A 26,922-nucleotide genomic window follows, 5' to 3' on the forward strand; every position below is an offset into this window, starting at 1 on the left:
TCCATGGTGTCACAAAGAGTCGGACATGACTAAGCGACTAACACACACTCTGGATATGTGTGTCTGGACGTGTTTCTTCGTGTGTGTGTGTGTGTGTGCATCTCAGCAGAGGCACAGATTCCTACGTGAACACCAACCCTAGGAGGAGTTTCCCCCCTTAACCCCATCCCGCTCTCTTGCAGATGGGAAACCCCAGGCTTCAGCCCGCCCCTGTTGATCTGGGGGACCTCCCAGGTCTCCCCAACACTGGTTCCTCCAGCATGGCATCCAAGCTGTCAGTGGCTGGTGGGGAGGAACCCTGCCGGGAGAAGCTCAGCACTCCCTCATCTTCTCTCTTGAGCCTGCCAGCTCCCTGCCTCAGTTTCCCCTCTATGTCCTCAGTTGTGTCCCCCTTGCCCTTCTCCCCGACTCCTGGTCTCTCTCGGAGGGTCTGTATCTCAGAGGTAGGGGAAGAGAGGGTTCTCAATCAGGGGGCCCCTGTGGCTGTGTTTCTGTCTTGGGTGTCTGTCTGTCTTTCCAGCCGCCTGCCTCATGTGTCTCTCACTCTTCTTTCTATCTCTGTCTCTCTCTTTCTCTGGACGATCTCTCCGTGTCTCCATCTCCATCTCTCTCTCCTGCTCCCAATCTCTCCTTTGCTCTTTCTCTCCCGCCCCCAACCCCGACTCCATCGTCTCCGAGGACCTGTGTCTCTGGCCTTTGTCTCTGCACCTCTCTGCGCCCCCACCCCTGTCCCCGAGTTTCTGCCTTCCTGCACCTCGCTGCCCAGGCCTCTCCTAGACTCCTCGCCAGGTCCTCCCCCTGTGCCTGGCCCAGCTCCAGGAGAAGGAAACATTTATCTTGGTGGGCGCCCCCCCCCCCCCAGCCCACGCCCGCCCCTCCTGCCCGCCGCCAGGCCATCCATCACCAGAGCTGGTGACTCCGGCGGCTCATTTGTCACCCGCTGCCTGCCGCCCCGCCAAGCAATCATACCATTAGCCGTGGCTGGGCAGAGGCCACGGGGCGGACCGGGCCTGACCCGGGCGGGGGAGGGGCCCAGGCCGAGACTCCCCCGCCCCCAACCCCTCCCATCTCTCTGGCCTTTCTCTGCCTTTTTCTCCGAATCTGCCTTCCTGTCTCCTTTCTGAGTCTCCCCTCTTCACTCCTTTTTCCTCATCCCTCACCTCTCCCCTTCCTCTTGCACTGTGTCCTTGGCTGTGTGTCTGTCTGTCCGTCTGTCCATCTGTCTTTGCATCTTTTTCTCTCTGCGTGTCTTTATCTCCATCTCTCTCACACATTCTCACTCTCACTTTCGATCTCTTTCCTTTTCTTTTTCTGTCTCCCCACCCCGACCCCCAGTCCCATCTCTCTCTCTGGGGACCTCTGTCTCTCCGTCTCTTTTTTTCTCTGCATGTCTCCACCTCTATGCCCCAGCCCCGGGTCCCTGGGGACTGTTTGTCTCTGCCCGTCTCTGTCCCTGGGTCTCTCTGTAACTCTCTGCCTCCGTTTCTCTCCATCTCCATCTCTCCGCCTTGCCCTGTTCAGGTCCTGTCTCTCCATCTCTCAGCCTCTGGTTTGCTCCTGTGCATCTCCAAGTGGCAGCCTCTCTTTGGCTCTGTGTGCTGGGTAAGAGGCCGGAGGATTCCTTTCAACCTGGGACTGTCTCTGGCAGCATCTCTCAGCCTCTCCCATCTTCCTCAGCGCTGCCTGTTAGGGCTCTGGTTTCCCTCTCCTTGTCCTCATTCTCTTTCTCCTCCGGTCTTTCTCTGTTACCCTCCCCACACCCGGTGATGTTTTGTTCGGGGGGGGGGGGGGCCCTCCCTCCCCCGCTCCCTCCCTCCTGCCTCTTGTCTGTTCCCCTTCCCCTCCACCCCGGCGGCGGTCCCTCCTTTCCTGACCCCGGCTGCCCCTTTTCAATCCATCATCCTTGACATTTCCTTCCCTTCACCTTAGGGGGAGAAAATTGCAAGGACAGGGCAAGTGGGGAGGAGCTCATGGGCAGGCTCCCTGGGGGCCCCTGGAGGCCTCCCCCCCCCCCCCCGCCCAGTCCTGAGTTGTCTTGGAAGTCCTCCCCAGAGTCTGACTTCAGTCCTCAGGGGAATGGGAGGACACAGAGGAGATGCCAGGAGCAAGCCCATCCCTACTGCTGGGATTGCAGAAGCTGAGTGCTAAGAAGGGAGCTGGGGGTGCGGGGCCAAGGAAGGGGGAGACCTGGGCACAATTGTGCCCCCCTCATTCCTTGGTGCCTAAGCTGCGTCCCTGGTGGCTCAGATGGTAAAAAGAATCTGCCTGCGGTGCAGGAGACACGGGTTCGATCCCTGGGTTGGGAAGGTCCCCTGGAGAAGGGAAAGGCTACCCACTCCAGTTTTCCTGCCTGGAGACTCCCCGTAGATGGAGGAAACTGGCAGGCGACAGGAAACTCTGCGACAGGATTGCAGAGTCGACACAACTGAGCAACTAACATGCATTTTCCCGGGGGGAGAGGGAAGTCCCATCCACACCCCTCTGACCCAACAGCAGCCCCCAACACTGGCACCTGTGACTCCCCATGGAATGAATCAGCCCTCCCTTTCATCAGCTGGGAGTTAATAAAGACCCCGACTTCTTCACGCCAGGTTGGGCTCCCAAAGAGGGTTCTAGAATCCCCAGTGGACCTCACTGCCCATAGGAAGTGGGTGACCTATTCGTCAACACACCCCTTAATGGTTTCCTTCCCTGTCTCTCCTCCAGTATTTCCTGGAATCACCTTATAGACAAGCTGGGACAGTGGCCAGCCAGGGACATGGTGGATGCGCACAGAGCGGGGTACAAGGAGAAGGGAATTCTCCCCCCCACCCCGGCTATGATGGTTAATTGTATATGTTCATTTGACTAAGCTATCGTGCCCAGAGTTAAGGAGATTACCCTCCATAATGTGGGTGGGCCTCACCCAATCCGTTGAATGCTTTAAGAAAAAAAGACTGAGGTTCCCCAAGAAAAGGGGAATTCTGCTCCCAGAAGACAAATCTGTCTTCAGACTTGAGCTGTAACCTCGGTGCTTCCCTGAGTTCCACTGATTTTGGACTTTCCAGCCTCTACAATCACATAAGCCAATTATTTAAGATAAATCTTTTATTATCTATTTATCCATTCATCCTATTGGCTCCGTTTCTCATGCTCCCACATGGATGGCCCTTGAAAACGTTACTCACGCTGAGTGAAAGAAGCCAGTCACAAAAGACCACGTATTGGACTTCCCTGGTGGCTCAATGGTTGAGAGTCTGCCTGCTAATGCAGTGGACGCAGGTTCAATCCCTGGTGCGGGAAGATCCCACGTGTCATGGAGCAGTAAGCCTGGGTGCCACAACTGCTGAAGCCTGTGCCCCGCAACAGGGGAAGTCACCACAATGAGAAGCTTGCACACCCCTACTAGAGAGTAGCCCCTGCTTGCAGAAATGAAGACCCAACACAGGCAAAAATACATAAATGAATAAAATGTAAACATTAAAACAAAACCCCATATATCGTAGGATGCCATTTACATGAAATATCCAGAATAGGCAAATCCATAGAGATAGGAAGATCAGTGGCTGCCTGGGATGGGGGGGGGGGGTGAATGGGGAGTGACTGGGTATAGGGTTTGCTCGAGGGTGGGGTCTGGAGAGAAAGGTCTGGAACTAGACAGCGATGGTGGTTCCATAACATCCCGAAGGTACTAAAGGCCACTGAACTGTGCCCTTGAAAATGGCTAAAACAGTACATTTTATGTGAAGTGCCATTGCTGGCATTTAGTCGCTAAGTCGTGTCTAAGTCTTTGTGACCCTGTGGACGAGAGCCCATCGGGCTCCTCTGTCCATGGTATTTCCCAGGCAAGAATACTGGAGTGGGTTGCCATTTCCTTCTCCAGGGGATCTTCCCAACCCAGGTCTCCTGCATTGCTGGCAGATTCTTTGCCACCTGAGCCACCAGGGAAGCCTCAATTACAAGCGTGCGAAGTGTATTTTATCATAATTAAAAAAAAAAGTTCAAGATATAGAGATCTACAGAAACTCACAGACAAGAGGCAGTGGTGAATTAACTCTAGGCGTGGTGTATTAGACTCCTGTCGCTGCTGTAACAAACCAGCCCAACGTCAATGGCTTAGAACAGCACAACTTTATTCTCTCACAGTTCCAGAAGTTGAAAGTCCAAAATCAGTCCCCATGGGCCAAACTCAAGCAGGGCTGCAACCCTTCTGGAGGTTCTAGGGGACAATTAGTTCCTTGCCTCTTCCAGCTTCTAGGGGCTGTGGCGTTCCCTGGCTTGTGGCCACATTGCTCCAATCTGCAAGGCCAGCATCTTCAAATCTCTGCCCCATCTTCACATGGCCTCCTCCTCTGTGTGTGGCATAATCTCCTGTTTGCCTCCCCCTTCTGAGGACCCACGCTGATCCAGGCTGATCCGGAATCATCTTCCCATCTCAAGATCCTTAATGTAATCACACCTGCAAAATCCTGTTTTGTCACATGAGTGAGCACATTCACAGTCTCCAGAAATTAGGACATGGATATCTTCTGGGGGGGGTGTGTGTGTGTCTATTATTCAGCCTACCACGGATGGTTGCCAACAACTCCTCCCCTTCTTCTAGGCACCCTCTCCACTCACTGAGAGGTGGTGTCCATTACCCCGCCCCTTGAATCCTGTGACTTGCTCTGACCCAGGGGACATGGCAGACATGGCCTTACAGCTTTCAAAGCAGCTCTCTTGGCATCCAGACACCATGCCACAAAGAGTTGACTTAGCCAAGGGGGCTCCAGGGAGAGCTGAAGTGGCCCAGTCCACAGACAGTACCCACTGCCAGCCACAGATGCAGGCACCCTGCACGTTTGAACCCCAGCCAAGCTCCAAGATGAACGCAGCCATACGGTGACCTCAGCCAGCACCACCAGCAACACACAGAATCATTAGGATCATTGTTTTAAGCCACCAAGTTTCAAGATGGTTTGTTGCTCATAAATAACTGTTACACACGGAGAGACATAGACACAGAGGAGGTGGGCGGGAGACTGACACTTGGAAACAGACAGATAAAGAGGGAAGGCATGAAGACACAATCGAGAAAGCAAAGCAGACAGAGGGGGAATTAAGGAAATGGAGGAGACAGGGCCAAAGAGAGACAGAGACCTCTAGAAAAAGAGAGACAGGGTGGTGGGGAGGGAGACAGTAGCGTAAAGACAAGATACAAAAGAAAGGGAAACAGAAATTGTCAAGAAAGACACGGGCTCCTGTCAACAGCCCCAGCTCAGCTTTCAGCTAACAGTCAGCCTTAACTGTCAGCCACGTGAGGAAGTTATCTTAGGAGTTAATGAGTTGCCTTCAGATAACTGCAGTCTCATCTGATAGCTGATCACAATCGTGAGAGACCCCATGTTCACCCGGAGAGCCTAAGTGAGCTGGGGCCAACCACAAGATAATAACTTGTCATTTTTAAGTCGCTAAGTTTGGGGTGGTTGTTAGGTAACAACACGTACCCAGAATGAGATGCTTGGAGTGTCACGGAAAGGTGGGTGAGGAAATTGAGGGATTAGGGGGAGGTTTTAGGCTGAAGATTTATTTGGATGAAATAGATTAAGGACTTGGGAAACTGTTAAGACAGATGAAGCAGAGGAAATGCGCAGTTTAGAGTCTGGGAACATTAGAGGATCAGGACTGGATCCAGATGAAGACCTTAATCTCAGAACAGGTGATGCACAGACTTAGACAACAAACTTATGGGTGTCAGGGGCGGGGGGAAGGGTCAGGGGAAGGGATAGTTAGAGAGTTTGGGATGGACATGTACACATGGCTATATTTACAACGCATAACCAACAAGGACCTACTGTATAGATGTGGAACTCTGCTCAATGTTGTGTGGAAGCCTGGATGGGAGGGGAGTTTGGGGAGAGTGGATACATGTATATGTTTGGCTGAGTTCCTTCACTGTTCATCTGAAACTATCACAACATTGTTAATCTGCTATACCCCAATACAAAATAAAAAGTTTTTTTTTAAAGAGCAGGTGATACAAAGAATCTGGGGCTCTTTGGCATTAGTTTCAGTGGTGATTTCATACCTAGAATCTGATTGCTTTTCAGAGCATCAACTCTACGAGTTTCTGCAAAGCTTTCTGCAGAAGAGACTGTTCATTGCTCCTCAACATCCAATCTCTCATCTTTCTTTAAAAATCCTCTATGACTTTTATTTTATTTATTTATTTTTCCTCTATGACCTTTAGCATGATGACTCAGAACTAAAACTATATTTTCCCTAGCTTCTCTTCCAGCTCAGTGAAGCCAGATGGTTCAGATCTGGACACTAAGATGTAGAAGAAAGCGATATGTGGAACTCCCAGGTGAAAGCCTTACAGAGGATGGTGGATCCGGCACCTCTGCTACCCTCTCCCTCCTTCTGGTTGCATGATGACATCATGGAGGTGCGCCATCTTGGACCAAATAGATGAGGGTCATATTCCAGCTATGTCAGGGCAACAAGTAGAGCAGCTACTTTGCATGCTTCCCTGGCAGCTCAGACAGTAAAGAATCTGCCTGCAATGCGGGAGACCTGGGTTCGATCCCTGGGTCAGGAAGATACCCTGAAAAGGGGAATGGCAACCCACTCCAGTATTCTTGCCTAGGAAATCCCATGCACAAAAGAGCCACAGTCCCTGGGGTTGCAAAGAGTCGGACAGGACTGAACGACTAACACTTTTACTTTCCTGAAATAGAGCTGCCGTACCAGCTGTGAACTGTTACACGAGACAGAAATAAATTCTAATCTTATTTAAACCACTACTATTTTGGATCTCTGCTAGTCACATCTAAACTCATACCTAATTGTTATTAATAAAAAGTATGAATAGGAAGCTCTTATGGGTCTCCCCTGGCGGCTCAAAGGGTAAAGAATCTGCCTGCAATGCGGGAGACCTAGGTTTGATCCCTGGGTTGGGAAGATCCCCTGGAGAAGGAAACGGCAACCCACTCCAGTATTCTTGCCTGGAGGATTCCATGGACAGAGGAACATGGCGGGCTACAGTCCATGGGGTCGCAGAGTCGGACACGACTGACATTTTACACTTCTGAGGGCTTACATAGAGCACCTCTCCAGGTTCCAGAAACCAGCCTGGCAGGACAGGAGTGGGAACATCTTATCTGCCCACCATCCCTTGTCTGTTTCCCTACACCATGCACAGCCTTGTTAATATCTCCTTTTTAACACTTGCCTAAGTCACCCAGTTCGGTGACATGGGCGTCCTGCGGTGTCTTACTGCAGAGTGCTTGCCCTCACACGTCCCAGCGAGAGACCACCACCTCTGGCACCCTGCTGGGCATCTGTTTCCCCCCACCACAGTGTCAGCCTGGGAAGAACAGGGCCCAGTGACATTTTGGTCACTGCAGTGTCCCATGCGTAGCACCAGACACAGGCAGGCACCTGATGGACAAGTGAATGAAAGGATCCCAGGGTCTGCAGGGAGAGGAAGGCATACTCCCCCTTGTCTGTTTCTTGTCCCCTGGGCCTGATGATTGAACAACTGAGACTCAGGTGACAAAGCAGTTCATGGGAAGTCTTGCATTTCTCTGTCCTTTTGAGGCTAGTTGTTCCTGGATGGGGTGTGTGTGTGTGTGTAAATGAGCAAGTAAACTGGAAAGTATAACTATTCCCATCTACTAAGCTCTTACTTTGTTGTTCACTCACTAAGTCGTATCTGATTCTCTGGGACCCCATGAACTGCAGCACACCAGGCTTCCCTGTCCTTCACTATCTCCTAGAGTTTGCTTAGACTTAATGTCCATTGAGTCAGTGATGCCATCCAACAATCTCATCTTCTGTAGCCCCCTTACCCTCTTGCCTAAGCTCTTACTGTTGTTAGGTATTAGTCTAAAAAAATATATATGTATGTTTAATACAATAATCATACAATTAAATACAATTTAATACAATAATCTTGTGAAACAGGGACTTCTTACTATTAGTTCCTATTATTATTAGGCACTATTAGTTCCTATTATTATTGAAAGTGAAATTGTTAAAGTCGCTCAGTCATCTCCAACTCTGTGACCCCATGGACTGTAGCCCACCAGGCTCCTCTGTCCATGGAATTTCCCAGGCAAGAATACCAGAGTGGGTAGCCATTCCCTTCTTCAGGAGATCTTCCTGACCCAGGGATTGAATCCAAGTCTTCCCCATTGCATGCAGATTCATAGAGATAAAGATGGTTAACACCTGAGCCACCAGGGAAGCCCCATCTTATTAATATTACTATATTATCCCCATTTTCCAGATGAAAGAACTGAAGCACCAAGACATTAAATCATAATGCTATGTCATCTCCTATGACAAATAATTCAAATTGCTCCCAAGCTGCCCCTCAGAACCCCTTGCATCCAGGTGAGTAACATGGCGTTGCTAGTGGGGTGAACGGACATCTGTGATACTCCTTCTGTGTCCACCTCCCAAGCTCTGGAGATGCCCTTCTTTGAAGCCGAGATCCCACTCCTCTTCCTGTCCCCAGGCTCACACTTTTCCCTGCCCCCGTCCCCGTTGTCCTGGTTCACATCTGGTATAACTAGAGGTGTCCTGCTCCTGTTCTGCACCCTGGATGTCATCTCTGCCGTTCCTCGCTGTGGGACTTTGGGCAAGTTGCTTCCTCTCTCTGAGCCTCAGTTTCCTCACTGGTAGAAGGGAGTGACTCTGAGGACTGAAGGCAGACTGCGTGAGGCTGAGCCCACCACACTGCAGGCGTCACGGCGCTCCTTAATGCCCGCGGCTGTTGGCACTGGTCTTACCAGCGTCAGGTCCCTTGCCTTCAGTGCCCTCTTGCTCCACACCTCTTCCCACCTTGCAGGAAAAGCTCTCTCAGGCCCCATAGCTTCCTCTGAAACTATTTCTCTCAAGATTCTCCAAAGTCTGATCTACATGCTCTGACTCAGTTTCCCCACCTTCTACCCCCTCCTCACTCTACTTCAGTCTGACTTCTGCTCCCACATTCTCCCCTCAACTGTTCACGTCAAGATCTAAACCCAAGGGGAGCCTCTAAGCTCTCATCTTCCTCCACTTCTTCACCGCCTTGGGTCTTGCTGACCACGCCCTCATTCTAGAAACTTCTCTTGGCTTCAGGTGCCCCACTCTCTTGGTTTCCCACCAACTTCTCTGGCTTCTTCTCCTCGACAGGTCTCCCCCCTTCCATGTGGCCCTTAGGTGTTAGGGGTCCTCAAGGCACTGCTTCCTTCTCCTGCTACCCAGGCCCCAGGGCAGCCCACCCCCTCCTGTGGCTTGGTGACACCTCCTTGCCAACAAACCCCAAATCTCTCTCAAGTGCAGCTCCCTGGGCTGAGCTCAAGGTGTCCCCCGGATATCTCTTCACCCTGACGTCCCCTCTAGATGTCTCACAGGCATCTCACGTTCGGCATGAGCTCACCTGAATCCTCTAAGCCTGTCCTTCGTACTTATCCCCACTTGGTTCTCCAAGCCCTCACTCTCTGGGTTGGAAATTCTTCACACTGTCCAGTCCCTCCCTCCTAGACCTACTCCCTATGTGTCCACACTCCATTCTTGCCTGTAGGATTCAACCACTTGCAAGACGACCAGTCATTAACTCACAAGGTTGGACCCTTTTAAACAGGCTGTGCCCTTTATCGGGACACACACACACACACAAATCCTCTGAGAAGGTTACCTGATTTCTTTAGGAAACCCCCATCAACCCCAGCTCTCTTCCTCAGGCAATGCAGGATCCTTCACGTTTGTGTTCCCAGGATACCCTATGATGTAGAAAAGTTTGTGGCAGAGGGAATGGGGGCGTGGCTAGGGAAAAGTTCCTTGGTGGCGAGGGGCCGCCGTGGCCAGGGAAGCGCTTGGGTGATGGATGGGGGTGTGGCCAGTGAAGCTCCTGTGTGGAAGGGCGTGGCCTGGGAAGCTCTTGGGTGAAGGATTGGGGAGTGGCTAGTGAAGCTCCTGGGTAATAAGTAGGGGCGTGGCGAAGGGAAGCTCTGCGTGGACCTTCAGAGTGGCTGGTGCAAGCAGGCGTGTCCTGCAGAGGATGCTGGGAACACGGAAAAACCCAGGTTACTTGGTGTATTTTCCAGTTGCCTAAATCTCAAAGACTTCATTAGCTCTCTCGTCGTGAATTTCAACTTCCCACGGGGAGGCCGTTTTTCCAGGCAGAATTTCAGTTTTATGGCAACTTTTACAGAAATCACAAAGAGACAGCGACTAGTGCTGATGAGCTGGGAGTAGAGAAGGGAGTGGGCAACAGGTCTGGGATATCGGGGGCGATGCACAACAGGAGGATAGGACGCTAAAAACCGGTGGGAAGCAGGGTGTTATGGGGGTGCAGGGTCATCCTCAGGGTCCCAAGAAGTAGGCAGCACTCCTCACACCCCAAGTATGTCCTTTGGGCAGGAAACATCAACAGTAAGAAAATGTACATGGCCGACCAACAGATAGGTGGCCTCCAAAGTTAAAAACGCCCGCCCAGACCCCCCGGCCCCTATCCCACCCTCCCACCCACCCCTGCTCCCCATCAGGCAGAGATGTGGCAGCATTTGCTGGCTTGTAGCATTGGTCCTCTGGGACCCTCGGTCTCCTCTTCGAGGGTCCTGCCCAAATTGGCTGGCACTGAGGGCAAAGTGAGCCTTCTAGATTGTCGGGGGAGATGGGCTATACTCCCGTGGATCCCCGGCCTCCTCCCCAAAGCCGCTTCTCACGGCTGGGGGTGTCTGCTGCCCTCTCAAAAGAAAAGTCTGTCATCCCCCCTTTTCCCCAAGTCATGCACCCTCCCGCACCCCCCCTCCCCCAAACACACTATATACACACACAGGCCCCCTCCCCTCCAAGGCATGGCTGGGCTCTCAGAGGTAGTGGAGGCAAGTGGGGGCTCTGGAATGTGAGAAGTTACGGGTCCAAAGTGTGCCTCCTCCAGCTCTGAAACCCCAAACGTCTCCCCTTCCCTCCATTCTCCAAGCCTCGAGAATTAGCGTCCTCCCAAGGGCCTGAGTGGAGAAATCGGAGGTGGGGGAGGAGGGAGGTGTGTCCCCTCCCCCCTGCACGCACCCACCTGTCCCCCTACCCCCAGAGGCCGATGGAGCTCCCTGAGGTTTGGGGGAAGGGCTGAGATCCATGACATCCTGGGATGGATCGGCCTCCTTCAAGGGCCCCTCAGGGAGGGCTAAGTTCTGAGGTCCTGGGGCACAGGTTCCTGGAAGGAGGTGGGGGTGTTCCTCTTGAGGACCGGGGGTTTATGGGATGGAGCAAGGCTGGCAGTCTCAGGAGAGAGATGGAGAGGGTCACAGATGGGGGATGGTTCTCGGGGGAGGGGCCTCGAGGTGGAAATATCTCCAGGAACATAGCCAGTAACTAACAGGGAAAAGGGCAAGAGTTGCAGGTAACTGCAGGAGCTGTTCTTTGTAGGAGGACCTGGGGAGGCTCCGGATAAGAAGACTGAAGGCTGTTAGTGGGGACGGAGGACGGGGTGAGGCCGGTGGGGTGGGGTGGGGGTCGATCACGTCCCTGGGGAACGGGCGACCGAGTCCCCGGAGAGGAGGTTGCATCTCCGGGGGACAAAGAGGATGCGGTCCAGCACGGATGCAGCGGTCTCGAGGCTAGAGGCCGAGTCCCTGCGGAGGGCCCTAGAAGCCCCGGATGTGGCAGTAAGCTTCGAGGCTGGCGAAGAGGATGTAGAGGAACCAGAGGCCCAGGAACAGCGCGGTGGTGGCGAGCTTGGGGCCGCGCGGGCCGCCCAGCTCGCCGCCGATGTGCGGCCGGCGGCGGTAGAGCAGCACAGCGATGCCCACGAAGGCGAAGACGGTGAAGAGCGTGACGGAGAAGGCCAGCGTGCCAGTGCGCACCTCGAAGGGGCGGCCCTGCACCGCCCAGTACACGGCGGCCACCGACCAGGCCACGCCCAGGCCCAGGAACACGTTCACGGCGTTGGAGCCCGTCACGTTGCCAATGGACGCGTCGGCGCACTGGTCCTGCAGCGCCGCCACCTTGCTGGCGAACGTGTCTGCGGGGCGGGGACACCGAGGGTCAGAGGGCGCTCAGCGGGTGACACCCTCCCCCCATCGCAAGCATCCTCCAGGTGACTGAAGCCCCCCATCGTAAGCATCCTTCAGTCACCTGGTTCCCAGAGAGACCCACCAGCACCCCGCTGACCCCGAGGATCCAGCGTGGTCAGAGCTCCAGCAGAGGGCCCCATGGATTCAATATGTCAACTGAATTCTCGCTCCCAAAGCCACCAATGGGATGTCCCATAGAACTAAGGTGGTGGGAAATGGTAGAAACCAGACGATTTCCCTCTTCTGGAGCTCTGTGCCCTTGATCCCACCCAGGGGGCAAAGTGAAAGTGTTAGTCGCTCAGTCCTGTGGGACTGACTGTTTGCGACCCCCATGGGCGGTAGCCCACCAGGCTCCTCTTGCCCGTGGGATTCTCCAGGTAAGAAAACTGGAGTGGTTTGCCATTTCCTTCTCCAGGGGATCTTCTCCACCCAGGGATCGAACGTGGGTCTCCCACATTGAGGGCAGATTCTTTACCATCTGAGCCACCAGGGAAACCCAAAGTCAGTTGCTAGACCTGTACCTGCTGGCTATAGACCCGGTTGCCTGTTTTGTTATGGAAGGTGTCTGCATCCAATGGAATGCACTACCTGCTCTCTGGAACTCATCATTTTTCTCCAGGGGACTCACTGCCTGCTTTCTAAGGGGTTGGTCTGCATGCAATGCACGATCTATGCACTGCATGCAAGATCTGCATGCAGTGTCTGGATCCACTACCCACTCTCTGGAACTCAGCACTTCTATGGGACCTGCTTCGTGATTTCTATCAAGTCCTCACCTTAGTCTATAAAACCCTCTCCCATCACCTGTCTTTTCAATGCCCTGCCACATTCTTTGTATGGAATCTATCATCTCGTTTTTACATTTCCCACCACCTCTATGGGACATCTCATTATTTGCCTTGGGGCGAGGATTCAGTGGACATATTCAATCTATGGGGTCCCCTGCCTAGTTTCTATTATTCCCCGCAATAGTCTATGTTCTGTGGGCTCTGCTGCTTGCTCTGTGTGGGACTTGCTGCCTGCTTTCTGTGGGATTTGTTGCCTGCCTTTTGTAGAACTCAGTCTACTTCATGTGGGACACACTGCCATATTGTTGTGGAATCTACTCTATTCTGTAGGGCCTGCTGCCTACTTTCTCTGGGACTCACTGCCTGCTTTTGATGGGAATCACTACCTGTTTCCCATGAATCGCCTCCTGCCTGTTTCCACAGGCCCGGTCACCCCATTGCCACCTGTCTGGACAAATGTCAGGCCCCACCCACACGGCACCTCTTGCCCATCAGTTCCTCGCTTGGCTTCTGTCGAGCCTACAGCTTCGCTTCTCCGGCCTCCATCCATTTCTAGCTATCTTGCCAAGTTCGCAGGTCTCTAGAGTGGAGGGCAGGCCTCAGAACCGTTCACCGGGGTGGCTTTCTGCAGGCCCCGCCACCTGCTTTCTGGGCCTACAGCACCACCACCTGGTTGGTGAATGCATTTGCTGATGAGGAAAAGAAAGGTGTCAGGCTCTGAGCTTAGTCTTCTCCCTCCTGTAGGAGTTTCTGTCTGTGCCACCTGGTTTCTCAGGGACCCTCCTTCAGATTTGGGGGGAAGAAGAGATTCCTGGCCATGGTGATTCAATAGAATATATGCTGTCGTCTCTGAGTCTTCTTTCTATGGCATTTCCTCCCACATCTGGTTTCTGCTCGGCCCCTCATCTTAGTTAAAGCTTTGATGGTTAAAGCCTGGTGGCCTGGTTCTGATCATGCCCAGGAACAGAGGTCCGTGGAATTTCCCATCTGGTTCCTTGGCAGGGGGAGGGGAGGTGAATATTAATATCTTGTTTCTGTGGAACTCACTGCATGGTTTCTATGAAGTCCCCACCTTCTTTCTATGCCCCTCCCCTTCCAACACCTGTCTCTTCATTTTTTTTTTTTTTTTTATTTTTCAACACCTGTCTCTTCAATGTCCTGCCACTTTCTTCTGATAAAATCCATCATCTGGTTTCTACCATTTCCTACCACCTTACTTCTATGGGACATTCCACCTGGTTGCTTTCGGGGAGAATTCAAGTCACATGGCTCAGTGGTAAAAAAAAAAAAAAAAAAAAATCCACCTGCCAATGCATGAGACGTGGATGCAATGGGCCAGGAAGATCCCTTGGAGAAGGAAATGGCAACCCACTCCAGAATTCTTGCCTGGGAAATCCCATAGACAGAGGAGCTTGGCGGGCTACAGTCCATGGGGTCACAAAAAGTCAGACTCGATTTAGTGACTAAATAACAACAACAAATTGAATCCATGGGCTTCCCCCACCTAGACTCTATTATACCCACCTTCCTATTCCCAAGGCACCCACCAGACTTGGTTCTGTGTGATTCTTCCACCTTATTTCTGCAGGACCTTTCTCCTAGGCTCCTCTACCTGCCTGGCTTCTCTGAGACCCTCCCCCAACAAGTGGTCTCCCAAGAGGTTACCGGGGATGGAGGTGCCCAGGGCCACGAAGACAACAGCATTGACAGAGTCCTTGAGGCCAACGGTGCAGCCGAAGTGGGAGGCGAGGTCCCCGATGAGGGCGGTGAGCAGCCCGATGACCAGGATGCAGACGCCGAAGCAGGCCCAGCCGTGGCAGTACTCGGTGGGGGGCACGCAGGCAAACAGAACCTTCCAGAACACCGTCAGGAAGTGCATGACGTAGTCAAAGCAGGACGGCAGCCGCTCCTCCCGGGACCCGTCCTCCTCCTCCTCCTCGTCCCCTGTGGGCACACGACCCAGCTGGGGCACACGCCCGTGCCTCCTTCCTTGCCTACAGAGCCCCCCTTCTGTTCAGCTTCCAGACAGTCTCACTCCCAGATGAATTACTTTCCCAGAATCCCTTTCAGCTAGGAGACTGTCTGGGCCCAGGTAAAAGTATTCACTTTCCCAGAATCACCTGAAGCTAGAGGAGGCCACATGCCCAGCTAAAAATATCCAGTTTCCCAGGATCCCTTCTGCTAGGGGTGGCCAGATCCCTAGCTAAAGATATGGCTTTTCCCAGAAGCTTTTACTGTCACTGGCAGTCATGTCTGCACCTAGAAATATTCACTTCCTCTGATTCATCACAGCTGACGGTAGCCACATGCTCAGCTAAAGGTGCTCAATTTTCCAGAATCCCCTGAACCTAGAGAGAACCCTGTACCCAGCTAACATTAGTCACTTCCCCAGAATCCCTTGGGGCTATCAACAGTGCTGTCCTCAGATAAAAATATTCACGTCCCCAGAATTCCTTGCAGCCAGCAGCAGTCATGTCCTCAGCTAAACACTTGCTTCCCAGAATCCCTTGCAGCAGGGGCAACATGACCCCGTCTGGCCAAGAGACATAAACAGAGGGTTTCTGGAAAGCTCTAGCTTTCCCGATAGGGGTACTGTTATCATGGATGTGTTTTCTGAGTTTTGTAAAGGATGCCTCATCCTAAGTTGTTTGTGTCACCTATGGTGACCGAATTTAACCCACTTTTGACCTGCAGTGATTTGTGTAATGGGAAAGTGCAAATGAAATGTTTTCCTACCCTCACCCAAAACTGATAAGCAGAAAGCAATGAATGAGAAGCAACGAACACACTTGAGTGTGCCAAGAATTACATCTGGAGGGATACTGATAAGAAACACTGTAACCCCTGACCAGTGGCTCTGAGCAAGTCAGGGAATAAAAGACCAGCGACCAAATTATGAAGCCACTTTCCACGGTCTCGCTCATTGGCTCCTTGGAATGTCAAGGAGCAGAGGACAGCCGGTGGCCATGGAGGCAGAGAGAGACTGGCGGATTTAGGGATTGGGGTCATATATCCCTTTCCTACTTTTCCAGCTCACATAGCCACTTGGCTTAAATAAAATAAGTAAAATGGAACTGGAAATTAGAACAACTGGAAACTCAAATGCAACAGGCACTCTGCTCCTTCCTGTTTCTGGGCCTTTTTTTCCCCGCCTGAAATATGGACTTGTTACCCGGAGGTACCGCAGCCATCTTGCAACCATGAGGGCAACAGCTGAGAATGGGAAAGAGAAATAAAGAAGGAGCCTGGGCCTTTAATGAACATTACTAGGCTGCTGCTAACTTTTTATTGCCTCCTACAGATTTTTTTTTTTGTTCCATGGGAGAAATAAACTAGTGTGCTTAAGCCACTTAGGGTCGAGTTTTCTGTAGTCGGTCACTGAATGAATCCCGAACTGACCACATGGCTCAGGCTGGAGCAGGGAGGGCAGACTCTTAGGAAGGAGGGGGCTGCTATCATTGCATCTCTTGGGGCTTCTCCCTTCCCTGTTCCAAATCCTGCCTTAGCTCCCCATTGCTCTCAGACCCAGGCCCACACTCCCACACTTCCAGTACCCACAGGCTCTGGCCTCTGCTTACTTCTCCAGCACCTCTCATCTAGAGGGAGCTTTGTGAGTATGCTGTGGTTCTGGATCTGACATTTTGGTATCAAATACTGGATCCGCTGTGTGATCTTGAATCAGTGTCCTAACCTCTCTGAGCCTCCAAATAGCTATTTGAGAAATGGAAGCAACAATTGGAACTGCCTTGAGAAGGCTGTGATGATTGCATGAGTCAGGCCCTGTGATGTGGTCTCCATGGGACCCGGCACATCTCCACTGCAATTGTTATTGTTCTGGCCATTGCTGTTGAAGGCCTTTTCCAGTGCCTGGGGGGATTCAAAGATGCTCAAAACCAAGTCCAGCCTGCAAAGAACATTCCACCGAGAACGGGAGGTAAAGGAAATACAAAAGCTCCTCTAAGTGCAAGGTGGGACGTGATTCATCCCCTAAGGAAGCGAGAACCAAAACACTTTGTGTTCACAGGAGGAACCAAAAGCCATTTGCGGAACAAGTACAAAATGATCAAGCCCTAACCCGGATACTCTGGGGACACTCATTAAATGAGTTCCCACAGGAAATGGACTTCAAAGCTGCCTGACACTCAACCCATCTTCATCATTATCATCATTATAGTGATTATTGTTACTGTTATTATTATCACTACTTCCTCTAATCTAATCACCTGCTTTCTACAGACTTGTGGCCTCTACGATCACCATCTCATGTCCACGGTTTCAGTTTTATGAACCCTCCTATGTTCACCACGTCCCTAGAGACATTGTTCTGGCTTCCCACTGTTCTTGAAGCTCAAATTGCTTGCCACATCCTCCGAAACCTTGCCTGACCCATCTCCTGCCAGTTTTTAATTTTATTTACTTATTTATTTGATCGTGTGGCATATGGGACCTTAGTTCCCCAACCAGAGATGGAACCCGTGCCCCCTGCATTGGGAGCCCAGAGCCTTAACCACTGCACCACCAGGAAGTCGCTCCTGCCAGTTTTGACAGTCTCAGCTCATATCCCCTCCCACCCTCTCCCACTTCCTTCCATAGGCTCTCTCTCTCCAGAAGCGTCCCTCATTTAAAACATTCCATGGCTCCCCATTGCATCTAAAATGACACCCAAGCCCCCTTCTGTGGCCTCTAAGGCCTTAGGGGTCTGGACCCTGCTCGCCTCCAACCTCATCCCAGTCCTCTTCTTCATGCCTGAAACCAGTCACCATCCCCAAATGTGCCATAATCTCCCACATTTCCATATGCAACATTTCCCTCCACCTGGCACTCTCTTCCTGGTCAAATAAGAACTCCTATTCCTATTTGAAGACTCAGATCAGAAGCCTCCTCCTCCAGGAAGCCCTCCTTGACCTTCAAGTTGGGTCAGACACTGATCTGGGCTCCCCCAACCCAGGCCTGCCCACTCTGGCTCATCATTCTTTTGTGACAGGTCTGTCTTCCCCATTGGACAGTGAGCTCTGTGAGAACAGGGCCCAAGCTGTCATGAGCATTTCTTTGTCTCCAGCAATGTCCCTACATCAGACTGGGGCCAGAGAATTCCTTCCCAAGTGGTGCTAGTAAAAAACCCACCTGCCGATGCAGGAGACCTAAGAGACACGGGTTCAATCCCTGAGTCAGGAAGATCCCCTGGAGAAGGAAATGGCAACCCACTCCAGTATTCTTGCCTGGAAAGCCTCATGGACAGAGGAGCCTTGTGGGCTACAGTCCATGGGGTTGCAAAGAGTTGGACACAACTTAGCAACTGAACACCAACAACAGAAACAAGTGTACTATTTAGGTACTCAAAGTTGATTGATTCTAATGCAAATAAATGTACAATACAATAAACTCATGGGTGATATATACATAAAAAAGAAATAGATGTTGAAAGAAGAATGTGGCTTCAGAGGGGATGCCCCTTCCCTTCTAATAGGCTTACAATCTGGTGTCTCTGGGCCTGCTACCTGGTACTTTTCCATCCCTGATGCCTGGCTTCTTTTGATCCCACCAACCGGTTTCTTTCCAACCACAATTCATTGTGTGTGTTTAGTTTCCACCAGGGTTGGCCTCCACGAAGAAAATCTGATGCTGTGCAAGGGACAGAAGTCCTGAGTTCCACCCTGGCTCTTTCTGGATTCCCTGTGGGACTTCAGGCCAGTTCCTCCTATGTCTCTGGGCCTCAGTTTCCCCAATCTCTATCACAGAGTCTCCAAGTCTGTGAATCCATGTCATCATACATCTGGCCACAGGGGGGCAGTGTGGGCCTTCTGAGGCCTAAGGGGTGAGAACCACTGGGGTGGGAGAGTTGGGTGCCCTGGTGACTGTCTCCATGGTAACAGAGGAGCCCAGGCCCAGTAGGGGAGGCCGCATCATTTAACCTGTTTCCACCCTCCAATTGCCTGAATGCCAGGAGAAAGTCCAGGCTGGGACCCCTCCTTCCCACAGCTCTCCACCTCTGATCCTGTCTCCGCCAACTTTCTGCCTCTCTCTCTGGCCTTCTGCTTCCTCATTCTCTACATCTTTCATGCTGTCTCTGCACCTCTGTCCTTCCCCGGGATTCTGTGTGCTTTTCTGTGTGTCTGTCTCTCCTATTTGTATTCATTCCCTATCTTTTCCTTTGTTTCTCTGTATCTTGGTCTTTTTCTTAGCGTTTCCCTGTGTCTCTCCTGTCTTCTCTCTGACCTTTTCTCCTTGTCCCTCTTCCCTTCTCCTTTTCATTTCTCTTTTTCTGTCTGTCTCTGTCTCTTCATCCCTCTCTTCTTCCTCTCTCCTCCCTCCCCACTTACCTGCGCTCACCGTAATTGCCTCTAAAAACTGCTCTCTCCACGAATGAGTCCCAATCACCAAAGCCAAGTTCGTTTTCTTGATGAGTTTATCCACCGTATTCTGGGGATGAGAGGGTGGGAAGAGACCATGGTCCATGACCACTTTAGGGGAGCTCCATGAGGGGTCCTGGGGATGGGGGCTCACACCCCATGCTCAGGGGTCCTCAACTTTCCATAGCTGGGTTCTACTAGCAAGAAGGGACAAGGGAGGTGTGTGCTGTCCGTGGTGCTAACGGAGGGATGTGGAGGGTGCCTTCAGACCTTGGGTGCCCCTCCCTGTGACCCTCATAGTTGATCCCCTCTTGGACTCTCCCCAAGGAAATGATCCAGGCAAGACTCCAGAAAGGTGGGCCCCCAGAAAATCACCTTAAAATCATATGACTCCTCAATGATGACTTCCAGTCGACAGTTTTCCCCGAGAACCGGCTTGCCCATTTCTGCTATCCTCCGAGCCTCTTCCTCCTCGGCCGTCAGTTTCCTGTCCCCGTCCCCTGCAGCATGAGGGATGGGAGTTAGACTCCAGGGCACCTGCGATGCCGTCACTACCTCTTCCCATCCATAGAGAAAACACTGCTCTTCTCTGGGATGCCTCCTTGGTAAGGCTTCCTCAGCCTGTCCCAACCTCCCATCTGACCACCCCCTTCCCCAAACAGAGGCCCAGCTCCCACATGCTGGTCCATGAAGTTCGGTTGGTGGAGCCTGAGGTTCATATAGTATAGGGGCTGTGTGACCATGGGCAATGCCTTAGTCTCACTGTGCCTCAGTGTTCATATCTACAGAATGGGTACAATAACTACCGACCTCATAAGGTGGTTGTGAGAGTTAAAGGAGTTAATTCATGTGAAGGGCTTAGAACAGTTCCTGGCACACAATAATCAAAAATGTTACTTTATTATGATCACCACCATCACCAATACCACCCTGTGGAAGAGGTTTTATATAATTATATATAATACATAAAATATATAATAGAAAATATATTATCTATTTAGATAAATAGATTTATATTGATTATATATATATATATATATATATATATATATATATATAAAATACTGGCCCTTTGCTCCAAGCCCAGCACCAACCCAGTCCTAGGTCTCAAAAGAAAGCCACCCACCAACCAAGAACACTCTCAAAACTATGCTTGAGTGAGAAATGACTTTTACTGTGTTAAGCTACTGGGATTTGTGGGCCTATTTCTTACAGCAGATTGTATTACTTACCCTGACTAATACAATCTTCAGCCTATCCCTAATCTTAACCCCCAACCTCAATTCTGATCTCAACTCCAAAACTACTCCATCACTATCTCCAAGCCCCTAACCCTAGTCCGAACTCTCACCCCAAATCTCTGACCTAGGCCCCAGCTCTAGCCTCAAATCCTTCAAACTCACCTCAAATTTCAACCTTAGCTTTGACCTCAATCTGGCCCCAGTTCTAATCAGATCCCACCACAAACCCAGAAGCCAATCTCCATCTTAATTTTAGCTTTGACCCAGTCCTAATACTGATCTGAAACCCCAACCCTGACCCAGTTCTATTTGACCCCAAACCTGATTCCCGCTGATGCCACCACAAACCCACATCAGATTATGTGACTTACTTTCTTCCCCATCTTAACTACAAACAAAACATGATCTTGGCCTTTAAGCCTGTCACCCCAATTTCACACTGGTCCCGCCAAATTCATCACACCTGCAATCTGCCTCAAACCTGATCTAGAGGGGAGGTTGAGGCCTGACCCACCCCCAAGACCCTCCCTCCAGTGACCCCCCTCCCAAAGCCCAGAAGTAACTCCACTCACCTTGGTTGAGTAGCAGAGCTGGGGAGAGACAAAGACAGGGAGAAGGTGAGATCTTCTCTGGGAAGCTCAGATCCATGAACTTGAAGTGTCCACAACTGAACCTCCAAAGGTCCCCCCACCCTGGACCCCTTACCTCTCCCACAGCCCACCCATCACCCCTCACCTGAAATCCCTCGTTTAAGCCACTGTGGCTGGCCCAGCTCAATGAAGAAATTATCCTTTTTCTCATATTCCTCGTCATCAACTATCTTCACCTGAAGAGTTTTCCTGAAGGGAGAGGCAGAATCCCCAGCATAAGGCCCCCTCCCCATGACTCACCAATAACTCTCCCATTAGCCAATTGGCACTCGCTCCATCTCAGACTCTGTAATCTCATTTCATCCTCACAATCACCCTAGGGGAAAGGTTCTTCTTATCCCCATTTGACAGAGACAAGCTCAGAAACATCTGAAGAAGCTGCTATTATTGTTCAGTTGCTCAGTCAGGTCCGACTCTGCGACCCACAGACAGCAGCATGCCCAGCTTCCCTGTCCTTCACTATCTCCCGGAGTTTGTTCAAACTCATGTCCATTGAGTCGATGATGCCATCCAACCATCTCACCCTCTGTCACCCCCTTCTCCTGTCCTCAATCTTTCCAGCAACAGGGTCTTTTCCAGTGAGTTGGATCTTTGCCGAGTTTGTATTAAATATCGACCTGAGGACCTCTCTCGTGGTCTAGTGGTTAAGATTCTGCACTTCCAGTGCAGGGGGCACAGGTTCAATCCCTGGTTGGGAACTAAGATCCCACATGTGGTGCGGTGTGGCCAAAACAAAAAGAAGAAATTAAAAACACTCAAAATAAGTATCAACCTGAGGGATCCTGATAAAACCAAAGTTAGACTGGGTGCTTCCTCTGCTCAAATCATTCACACGAACTTCCCTGGTGGTCCAATGGTTAAGAGTCCACCTGGCAATGCAGGGAATGCGGGTTCGATCCCTGGCCTGGGAGGATTCCACAGGCCACGGGGGACTAAGCCTGTGTGCAACAACAAAGACCCAGCACCACCAAAAAACAAACAAACAACAACCCCCCAAAAAACAAACAAACCAACCAAGCAAAAACCATTCACATGGCTTCCATCTCACGGAGAATAAAAGCCAAAGTCCCGAGAATGGCTCACAAGGCCCCTTGCAATCTGGCCCTCATCCCCCTCCTGGCTTCCCATCCCTCTCTGCTCACATACTCACCCCAGCAACATTGGCCTCCTCACTGTTCCTAGAACGTAATAACAAGCCTGCTTGTGCCTCAGGGTCTTTGCACTGGTTGTTCCTTCCACTGAGAACACTGTTCCCCCATACTCATTCCCTCAATTCCTCCAGTTCTCTGTTCAAACTTTACCTTCTTTCTCAGTGAGACCCACTCCCTCCACCTCCTTTAATAGTGAAACTCATGCCTGCCCCCACCCCAGCACCCTTGGTCTCCTTCCCATGCTCCATGTCTTTGTTGTTTCAAATCATCTTCTAACACAGCACCCAACAGGTTTATCTTGTTTGTTGTTTGCCATTTGTCTCTTCACATTAAGATGTAAGTTCCTCCAAGGCAGCAATCTTTGTTCATTTGTTCTTTGCTGTATCCCCAGTGCCCAGAACAGTGCCGGGCATATAGTGTGCCCTCCACAGACAGCTGTTAACTCAAATTCTTCAGCCTGCAAGACCCCCAACTTCCTGCCCCTTGTCCTCATTTGGAGGGGTAACTGAGCGCTAACTGATTTTCTCAGCATCCCGGCTGCCATGGTAACCAGGGAATAGGAGGGGAGAAATAGCCAGAAGTTATCCATCCCCTTCAGGTACACAACAGGCCCCCCCTTGATTATGAAGACCCACAACCCCACAAAAACCCACAGCTCTGCCACTAGCAGCTATCTTAGCTGTAGAAACCACAAGGCCTGGCCCCAGAACCCAGAAACACAAACACCCAGCCCACACAGTCACCCAGGAGAGGAAGCACAGCCAATCACACAGCCCACACCCACACACCATCATACCCTGCAGCCATTCCCTATGCAGTGGCAAAGTCGCACGGAACCAGATGCCAATTAGCACAACACCCCCATCACAGCCTGGGCAACAATGCCAACCTGTAAGACCCCTGCTGTGATTCCACGTAGTTTCCTTCCTTATACCTCACTCTTTATGCCTCCTGGTGTCTCTGTTTATTCAGTCTCTCCCCGGCTCTCTGCCTTTCTCTCTGTGTTTCTCCTCTCCCCATCTCCATCTCTCAGTGTCGGAGAGACTGAATGGAACAGAATGGAACAGCCAAACTCGACACAATCTAAGCAAAAGGGTCTCAACCATACAGACATATCTCAACACATGAACGCCCACGACACCCAAAGATGGACACACAAGACAGTCACGAGGGGACAGACGCGCACTTCCACCTTCACCCATTCTCGGTTTCAAGACATTTAAAAGTTTCCATTGGTTGAAAGAACGGCAGCCCCCCACCCCCACCCCACCCAACCTTAGGAGTGGGTTGGGAGCTGTCCACGGTGCTGAAATGCCGCAGCCAGGTGGGGTCGTCTCCTGACATGCTCCTCACAGACTCTGACACACGTAGACAGCTGCCGACACGCTGACACGCTGACAAGGTGATACACACACGTACACACACTTCCGACACTCATTCACTTGCAGACATGCTGCGGTCCACTGACGCCCAGTGACAACGGGCACCGACCGGCACCCTGACAAGTGTGCCCTCACAGGACCCAAAAGGAGGAGAAACCCAACCGGCAGCGGGCAGCAAGAGGGACTGGAGCCAGCTGAGCGCAGGACTTCCTGCGGTCAAGGGAAGCAGCTCTCGGAGTATGGAATTAACCGATATGCACCATTATATAGAAAATAGATAAGCAGCAAGGATTCACTGTATGGCACAGGGAACTATATTCAATATCTTGTAATAACCTATAATGGAAAAGAATCTGAAAAAGAATATATATATATATGTATATATACATATGGCTGAACCACTTAGCTGTACATCTGAAACGATCACAAAATTGTAAATCAACTATAGTTCAGTTAAAATTGATCATTTTTAAACAAGCAAACAGCCTGACATTCTGTCATCCTCATGCCCTCCTTGTTTCCTGGAAACTCCACTTTCCCACCCCTCACAGGCTCTGATTTCACACCCAGTCTCTTTCTCTTCCTATCTTCCATTCTCTCCTGCTGACCCGAACTCTTCTCTCTCTGTAGCATCAGCAGGACTTTTCCTTCCCCGAGTCCCCCTGGGGTCCTCTCAGAGAGAATGTCTCTCTTTACCTCCCCGCACCTCTATTCCTTTCAATCTTCCTCCATCTCAGTCTCCAATCTCTATTTCCCTCTCTTTTATTGGGGGGGGGGCTCACCAGGTGGCACAAGGGATCTTAGTTCCCCCACCAGGGATCGAACCTGTGGCCCCTGCATTGGGAGCGCAGAGTCTTAGCCACCGGACCACCAGGGAAGTCCCTCTTTCTCCTTCTCTTGCTGGGCCTCTGTCACTCAGATTCTATCTCGTGGCGTCTGTCTCTAAGTCTGTGCCTCTCTGTCTCGCTCCTGCCCGCTCTCCTTTCTCTCTCTGACTCTCCACTACTCGGGCTCTGTCTCTCTTTCACCAGGTCTCGTCTGTCTCCCTGTCTTTCACCATCTGGTTGCCTCTCTGTCTCTCTCTTGCATCTCTCCCCGCTACCCCATCTCTGGGAGTCTCTCTTACCTCTCCGTGTTGATCCTGCCTGGGGTCAGCCCTCCAGCCTGGCTGTTTCTCCAAGCATCTCTAATTAGCGCCTGCCCATCAGAGAAAGGATGTGTTTCCCTAAACGCTAATTAGCCTCCTGCTCTCCGTCTTGTGAAACCACAGCTGGAAGCCTGGGCGGGGGCGGAGGGCAGAGGGTGTCCCAGCCTGGGGAAGCCGTTAGAGGGGGAAGTGTGGGGAGGAGACGGTCTGTGGAAGCCCGCGGCCACAGGCGGAAAGTTGATTGGAAGCCGTAGACTCCAAGGAGGACTGGGACAAGCAGAAAGACAACTCCCTCCACGCCCTCTGCCTCTTGGGTGTGAGAGATGGGACCTGGAAGGGTGCGCTGGGCCCTCAACCCAAGTCAGAACAGAGAGAGACGGAAAGGTACGGGGAGTCTGTGACTGAAATATAACCCGAGTCAGAGAGCTGGATCCTGGGGACACAGATCTAGAGATGGACACAAACTCTCCCGAGAGACTCAGACGCCTCCGGGAGAGGCGGAGAGGCAGGGTGAACAGTGAGCAGCTGAGCTGGAGGCCGAGCCCCAGAGGCTGGGAGGGGGGGCTGGAGGGGGCGCCGTGGGGGCTCTGCTCGGAGCGGGGAGCGTGGGCGGCGGGAAGAAGGAGACAGACGGGCGTGCGGGGGCGGAAGGGAGCGGGCGGGAGCCGGGATGTGAGGCTGCCGGCACACTCACCGGGAGACTCGGGCATCTGCGCAAGGGGGTGGCCTGGTGTCTGGGCGTGAGAACAGTCCTGACTCTGTGTCCGTGACTTTGCGTGTCAGTATGTGCCCGGTGCGCCTGTTGGTTGTGTCTGTCTACATACGTACGTAGCCAGCTTCTCTCCGGAGACTCGGTCTCCCACATCCAAGCCCTCCTTTCCCGTGTCTCTTCCTAGGCCCCGGTATTCCTACTCGACTTCCCCCAAAGCCTCGCCCACATTCCCCCTACCCAAGACCTCCACTCCTTCCACCTGCCCACCTCCTTTAGGGCACGCCCGGTCTCCTTAGACCCCGCCCTCTTCCGCTGTCCTTAGCCTTTGCCTTGCGTCCTAGCCGTGAAATTAAAAGACGCTTGCTCCTTGGAAGAAAAGCTATGACAAAGCTAGACAGCATATTAAAAACCAGATACATTACTTTGGCCGACAAATGTCTGTATAGTCAAAGCTATGGTTTTTCCAATAGTCATGTACGGATGTGAGATTTGGACCATAAAGAAAGCTGAGTGCTAAAAAAAAAAAAAAAAGAAAGAAAGCTGAGTGCTGAAGAACTGATGCTTTTGAACTGTGGTGTTGGAGAAAACTCTTGAGAATCTCCTGGACTGCAAGATCAAACCAGTCAATCCTAAAGGAAATCAGTCCTGAATATCCATTGGAAGGACTGATGCTGAAGCTTAAACTCCAATACTCTGGCTACCTGATGCGAAGAACCAACTTATTGGAAAAGATCCTGATGCTGGGAAAGATTGAGGGCAGGAGGAGAATAGGGTGACAGAGTGAGATGGTTGGGTGGCATCACTGACTCAATGGACATGAGTTTGAGCAAACTCCGGGAGATAGTGAAGGACAGGGGAGCCCGGCAAGCTGCAGTCCATGGTGTCGCAGAGTCGGACACGGCTGAGCGACTGAACAACAACCACTCAGACTCCACCTAGGTCCTTGGGCCCTGCCCCCTCTCTGTTCCACAGCCTCGCCCTCCGTTTCCACAGACGCCTTCCCACATTGAAAGGGACCTCAGGGCACACTTCTCCATCGCCACATCCCTTTCCCCAGGCCCCACCCTGTTTCCTCTCCTCTCTCCTCACTTGGCCATTCTTCCCCGTGTCCCACTCTCTTCTCCCCAAACCAGCCCAGTTCGCGCAGGACCCGCCCACATCTCATCCCAACATCTTGACTACACTCCTCGCTCCAGTCTCCTCCCTCCTCTCCTTCGTCCCGCCCCTTTTCTGGACCCTGTACCACCTCCCCAGGCCTCCCTGTTTCCAGGGCTCCATCAAAGCTCCACCCCTTTCCAAGACTGAGTGTGTTAGCCGCTCAGTCGTGTCTGACTCTGCGACCCCATGGACTCTAGCCCACCAGGGTCCTCTGTCCATGGGATTCTCCAGGCAGAATACTGGAGTGGGTTGCCATTCCCTTCTCCAGGGGATCTTCCCGACTCAGGGATCGAACCCTGGTCTCCCGCATTGCGGGC

At 51.8% G+C, this 26,922-nt stretch overlaps 1 protein-coding gene across 1 annotated transcript in view; it reads right to left on the reverse strand.

Moving 5' to 3' along the window:
* Window positions 1-10,121: 10,121 nt before the first annotated feature.
* The window catches only part of SLC8A2 (solute carrier family 8 member A2), a 34,434-nt gene continuing 17,633 nt past the window's right edge, over window positions 10,122-26,922 (reverse strand). Inside the window, exons 5-10 of the mRNA XM_043899625.1 lie at window positions 21,141-21,244; window positions 20,978-20,995; window positions 19,540-19,664; window positions 19,135-19,234; window positions 14,480-14,758; window positions 10,122-11,974 (exon numbers count right to left, since the gene is read on the reverse strand). Of these exons, the coding sequence (XP_043755560.1) occupies window positions 11,598-11,974; window positions 14,480-14,758; window positions 19,135-19,234; window positions 19,540-19,664; window positions 20,978-20,995; window positions 21,141-21,244 (1,003 nt within the window). The 3' untranslated portion in view covers window positions 10,122-11,597. The remainder of the gene's footprint in view (window positions 11,975-14,479; window positions 14,759-19,134; window positions 19,235-19,539; window positions 19,665-20,977; window positions 20,996-21,140; window positions 21,245-26,922) is intronic.

Source organism: Cervus elaphus, chromosome 4, assembly GCF_910594005.1.
Source record: "Cervus elaphus chromosome 4, mCerEla1.1, whole genome shotgun sequence".
Lineage (NCBI taxonomy): Eukaryota > Metazoa > Chordata > Mammalia > Artiodactyla > Cervidae > Cervus > Cervus elaphus.